Below are 6,000 nucleotides of genomic sequence, written 5' to 3'. Positions count from 1 at the left end.
TCTGCATCTCCTGTTTTTAAAAAAACATAAACCTTTTTTGTGAAACTCAGTTACCAAGGAGCATTTCTATTACTGTACATCAGAGTCGCATATTCAATCTGAAACAGAAAAAGGAAAGATCAGATATTATTAATTTTATTCAAAAAGTTCAAAAGCCATCAACTGATCAGTTTTTGTCTTATAAGAATGTGAAAAACATGTTTCAGTGGTGTAGATTTCTTGGTTGTGGTCTTTTGTCCTGGTAGCTGAGTTGAGTAGCTGGATGGTGTTGGTGGCTTGTGATATATATAAGGTCAGACTAGAAGTTCTGGTGGTCACTTACAGAAATATACCCTGCACAATTTCACCATCCCTGACCTGCAACCACCTCTGGGGTGGAACCCAGCAGTTCTTCGGTACTAATAATCCTACACAACACTTCTACTAGAAGAGCAGAGAAGAATAAATACAAATGAAACCTCTGTGAATTCAGGAGACAAGGTGTAGACACTAGGGTTGGAAATTGGCCAAGACGCTGGTTCTAATCTCCTGTTGTTAATACACTGTATCTTTCTGACATACCAATGACGGAAAAAGCAGTTTACCTGTGGCATCTGTCTCATAGGTATTTGATTCCCTCTTTGCACAGCTCTCCCTGATGGATGAAACAGACAAAGGGATAGTTATAGAGATATGTGATGGTTTTCTGCTTTATAGCACAGTTATGACTGAGTTACCTCTGACGGTACACTTTCTCCAGAGCAAGATCAATAGCTGGATCAGGAGGAGGAGGAAAATACAGGGCAGCCCCGCATAGAACACAATCATACAGTTTCCTGCAGAGAGAAGAGATGCTGAGAATGGAAAACTGCTAGCAAAACAGATGGGCAAAAGGAGGTCTTTTCCCTAGAACTCCACATTCATTCCTCTGTGCTCTGTAGCATGTTGCCCACCTGTATATAGAGGCAGTGGGATGTGCCTCCATATATAGGGGACAGTGGCCTTGCAAAAATTGTAGTAGCCAGCCATGTCAGCAAAAATTTACAGCATTACCCGGTAACAGTGTAGACCAGCCCTACTCCTGCCAGCCTGCCCTGGACATCATTCCATTGAGCCATTTTAGCCTGAGACCTGCTGCTCCAGTGATGAGTGCAATAGAATCAAATTATTTATAGGGAATAGCTCAGAATCTTAGAAGCCAGAGATGGAGACGACCTTGTTTCACTGGGTGCCCTCTAGCACCCTCTTGACCACTGCAGGATTTTTCCCTATATTTAAATGGCTAATGTTTGTCCAGTCTTCTTTATTGGGGCTTTCCGCCCTGCCTCTGGGCATCTGTTCCACTGTCTGTTAGATCTTGCTGTCAGGAAGCCATTCCTAACATTCATCCTGCTGTACCCTTTGTTGATTTTCTTCCTTATGCATCATTATTCCCCTTTGGCTCACCCTAAGTGATCCTTCTGTGTTCTAACTGTGCTTAAGGCTGCTTGACCAGAAACGCAATTCACACCACTGAGGGTTGAAAAATGAAGGTTTTCAGAAGGGCTGGAGGTGGGAAAGGTGGGTGACGTGGGAGCGACCGTAACTGCCTACCCCACAACTCAAGCACCCTCTCAGTGGTTTCCAAAACCTCCGCTCACTCCCATTAGTTATCATTCCCCTGAGCCATCCTGTGTGATTCTGTCTGTTCCTCTAGCTTGGAGTAGATGTCACTGACTCTTGGTTGCCAGATACCACGGTGAGGGGTGTAACATAAATGCCCTGGTAGGCAGGTTAGGTTTGATGATAGGATACTGGACCTGTTTCCTTGGAGACTGTAATATTGATGCTTCTCCCCGTGCTGCTGTCTTTGGCTGTACAAGTGCAAAGAATCTCCTGGTTCCACAGCTCAGAAGGGATTGTCATTAGGCTCCAAACACTAAAGACCCCTTTCCTGTCAAAGGCTCCAGCATCCATCTGACTGTCAGATGCCTCCTCACCAGTGTCCCAAAGAACTTCACTCCAGGAAGGAGTGAAATCAGAGAGCAGGCAGAGCAGAGGAATGACGGGGGGAAGCTCAGCATCCTCTGGGCTGGAGGGCACCAGGATGGAAAGTCTCGGCTTAGAAGCATCTAAAGAGAGTTGAGTCACAGAAACTAGAGGTCAGAAAGATCTGTTAGCGGTAGCTCAGCTAGCATACCCTGCTCCTACCCCTACCCAACCAGTGCAGCATGTTTAAATATCTAATATTTGTCTATGCCTGTTTTCAATGTCTTACACTGGCAGTTATTAACCTTTTTTCATTTGCGGACCCTTAAAAAATGTTGGAGGTATGGGCCCCTTTTGAAATCTTGGACAAGTTTGCAGACCCCTAAGGTGGTGTGAAAACCAGTGTCTTACACTATGGGGCATCCACCTTGGGAGACTCCCACGATTCAACACTCTTCAGAAGTTTGTACTGATATGATCATCAAGGATGATTTGCTCAGTACCAACAATGTGTTTGGTTAGGTACAAATGCAGAAGAGCTGCTCAAGTCTGGTGGTGAGGACACCAGACCAGGAGTTGGGAAGCCTGAGATCCATTCCCAGCTCTGTGTCTGACTTACTCTGTGACCTGGGAAACAAGTTCATATTGCATCTATGCCTCATTCCCCATATGTAAAATTAAGGAAACACTACTTAGTCACATTTGCAAGGTCCTTTGAGATCTATGGATGACAAGCTTGACAGAGGAACCTTTCTTGCTTAAATATTATAGTCAGTCTACATTTTTCCTATTATTACATTCATCCTGTTTGTCTGAGATACAGCCTCTAGTACCACACAAAGTAATCCCATGCCTTCTATTTTATGTACAGTGGATCAAAAATATATAGATATTACTAGTTGTACATTGAATTATTTTGTTCAATTCATACTGTGCTGCTTGAGACAATGAATGGTCCCCTGTATGAAAACATTGGGGAAATAATTTCATGAAGCTTGATGAATGCCTGAAAAAGTCTTAATATTAAGTCTTAATAGGATAGCAGGACAGTTGAAATGTACTCCATGTCCTAGGCTCAGGCAGTTTCAGTCCGAATCATTAGCAAGTGTGAATATCAAATCTGATTCCTAATGTAACATCCCAACTACACCTGTATCCCTATATAACACAACCTGATGTAACATGAATTTGGATATAACACGGTAAAGCAGCGCTCCAGGGGAGTGGGGCTGCGCACTCTGGCAGATCAAGCAAGTTTGATATAATGTTGTTTCACCTAAAATGTGGTAAGAGTTTTTGGCTCCCGAGGACAGCATTATATTGGGGTAGAGGTGTACTAGAAGGCAGGAAAATAACACCTAGCCCTGCTTTTCATCCATAGATCTCTAAGTGCTTTTACGTAGGAGACTAATTGTCCCCATTATACAGATGAGGAATTTGAGATGCAGAGAAACCCAAGGTCAGATTTTTCCAAAATGTCCCAGGTTTTGATCAGAGCGTTTTAAAACTCCAGTCATTTATTTGGGCACCTAAAGGGGAGCTGTTGGGTGCTGATTTCTTTTAAACATCTCACCCCCTCTGTGCCCAGTGTTTCAGAAACAGAACCCAGGTCTCCCAATTGCCAACCCTATGCCCTAGGTCACTGCTTGGACCATGTTGCCTCTATGCATGAATACTAATGGCTTAAAGCTGAAACAGGAGGATTGGTCACAATCTAGCCAAAAAAGATTTTTTCAAACACCACCCAGCATTAGGTTATCATTGATCTAAGATGCTGAAAACTCACCTGTGACAATTAGTCTGGTCCCATTCCCAAAGTTGGGCTGTAGATACACAGAGGCAGAGAGGCCACAGTAATAAACCCCCGAGTCATCTCTTTGTATGTTACTGATAATTAGAGAAAACATGTTTGCTGTAATATTGACTTTACTTGAGTATTTTCCATCTAAAGATTCAGACTCAGAACTCTGATGAATCCCATGTAAAATTCCATTCTGTTGTTCCTTGTACCACCGAATTCGCCATTCTTCTTGTGATATTTTACAGTCCAGCTTTGCAGTCTGTCCAGAAGTCAGCCACAGCTGTGCTGGGCTTTGCAGGATTTCTATCCATTCTTCCGAGGCATCCACTATATAGGGGAGGAAAGGAGTGTGTTAATACAGTGAGCACTGGACAAGCCTGGGCTTTTGCCATACGTTATATAGAGCAGATGATCCAAGAATAACACAAAGCACATATTTATTAAATATTCATTTTAATTTGTCTCTATTTCTAGCCATTTGTTTTGTTAGGATTTATGTAGCCTGTGCGGGAATTAATGTAACTACAAAAAACAACTTCAGAGTTCAGAACCCAGGGTACATACTTCTAGTTCCCAGCACTAATCATCAGGCTACGCATTCCCGCTCGTACTTATCAAAATCAATGGTAAAAAACCTTCATTTGGCTATACTGTACATGGGAGAAGCTTTTACTAACATAGCCCTTTGTGTTTCAAATTCTCCCATTGATCATTCTGCAGAAAAATATATCAGCCCGTATGTAAGACATCAGCAGAAAAGAAGAATAGATTTTGCACCTCAATCCAGGATATTAACCAGAAACTATTCTCAAGGTGTTTATATCTGGCATTCAGGTTATTTTAAAATAGAATATTTCATCACCTTTCTTTAGATTTCAACTGATGGACTAAAAGATGTGAATTTCTCTCTCACCAGGTTGATGTTAGAACCTCTTCGAATTGCAGAAGGATGTTATGTACAAAGTTAATTGTTTTTAGCATGGTAGAGAACAAGCATGAAATAAATCAGGCTAAAATACTTACTCCGCAGATAGACTAGAATCATCCCAACTATGTGGTGGGACATCTTGTGCCTTTCTTCAGTAATGAATGGCTGATGCTGTGAAACAGAAGGACTAGCTAATGGATCTCTTAATGAAAGACTTTGTCACGTGGAGAGGAAAATGTTCTGTTTCCTCTTAAAGATCTGTGGGTCAACATGCATGACAAAGGAAGAGGGTCAGGAGATATTAATAACTCCCTTCAAAACCTGCTCTGAGAACCAGCAGAGCAAACCTGAGATAAAATATGCCTTTGCCTCCAAAATCTATAAGAGAAGAAATTCAGGCTCAGACTGGGTAACAGCATGGTGTGTGTCTCAGATAGAATATTTGTGTTATAGTTGGATGCCCATAAGAAGACATTCTTCTGACTGCAATTCAGGTGGAATATTTTCTGTGCTTCAGCGATTGATAAGGTCAGATGGTATTAGCATCAATAAAAAGGCATAAAAGGGTTCATGAAAACTGTGTTAAAATTGTGATTTGTCACTTATAATTTCAAGTGGTTTTCCTGGTCCTGCTTGCTGTCTGTGGGGAAGTGTGCAATCTGAGAGCAGCAGCAGTCAGTCTGGAAAGAGGCAGCCTAAAACAAGGTAGGTGAATTTTTCCTCTCTGCTTTAGGGAGCAGCCTGCTTTGTCTCTCTCTGTTTTTGGTTACTGTGTGTTATCATTCTGGATTCTAAGAACAAAGGTAGTGTTAGGTTGCTAACTTGCAGCAAGGGTATTTTATGTTTATTATCTAACTTCTCTATTGTATGTGGTGACTGTAACAACCACCAAGAGGCATATAACATGATTTTAGGAAAGGTTTGAGGAAACCAACAAACAGGCTCATTAGGCATTATGGAAAGGGTGAAATTAGCAAAAATACATCTTAATTTGTGTGTTTGATTATTACAATAGATCAAGAAAAGGACTGGGGATGACGCATTCTGGAAAAGCAACGGATGGGGCTAGAATATAAAAGTGTGGTGGAGTCACCCCACTCTGGAAAATTTGGGACAAAACTTACTTTTAAGACACTTATTTCAGGTATGTGCATAATGCATGTTTCTTAACGTAATATGCAAACTACTTCAGAGAGAGCAAAATGAAATGCCCACTAAGAGATTCCAAATCCATCCCTTCTAAACAGTTGTCACCCCCACAATCTGTGGCTTGTCTTGACTTGAACATTAAGGCTGAGAGTTGCAAAGCTCCATTGAGGATTTG

The 6,000-nt window shown here is 41.7% G+C and overlaps 1 protein-coding gene across 1 annotated transcript; it reads right to left on the bottom strand.

Moving 5' to 3' along the window:
• Nucleotides 1-1,752: 1,752 nt before the first annotated feature.
• LOC127038402 (immunoglobulin gamma-1 heavy chain-like) lies at nucleotides 1,753-4,866 on the bottom strand. Its single transcript, XM_050930995.1, has 3 exons — nucleotides 4,772-4,866; nucleotides 3,734-4,075; nucleotides 1,753-2,090 (listed from the first exon to the last, which is right to left on the bottom strand). The coding sequence occupies exons 1-3, from the start codon at nucleotides 4,812-4,814 to the stop codon at nucleotides 1,753-1,755; spliced, it is 723 nt and encodes a 240-aa protein (XP_050786952.1). The 5' UTR covers nucleotides 4,815-4,866.
• Between the last annotated feature and the right edge of the window lie 1,134 nt (nucleotides 4,867-6,000).

This window comes from Gopherus flavomarginatus, chromosome 20 (genome assembly GCF_025201925.1).
Source record: "Gopherus flavomarginatus isolate rGopFla2 chromosome 20, rGopFla2.mat.asm, whole genome shotgun sequence".
NCBI lineage: Eukaryota > Metazoa > Chordata > Testudines > Testudinidae > Gopherus > Gopherus flavomarginatus.
Note: the sequence above shows the minus strand (reverse complement) of the source record. Positions and strands in the feature narration are given on the sequence as shown.

Bases quoted from the DNA above. Each gene is read 5' to 3' on its own strand.
- LOC127038402 (XM_050930995.1), bottom strand. From the start codon at position 4,814: ATGTCCCACCACATAGTTGGGATGATTCTAGTCTATCTGCGGA. The intron at 4,076-4,771 runs GTAAGTATTTTA...TCCCCTATATAG, and splicing joins GATTCTAGTCTATCTGCGGA to TGGATGCCTCGGAAGAATGG. The intron at 2,091-3,733 runs GTGAGTTTTCAG...AACTCTCTTTAG, and splicing joins GACCAGACTAATTGTCACAG to ATGCTTCTAAGCCGAGACTT.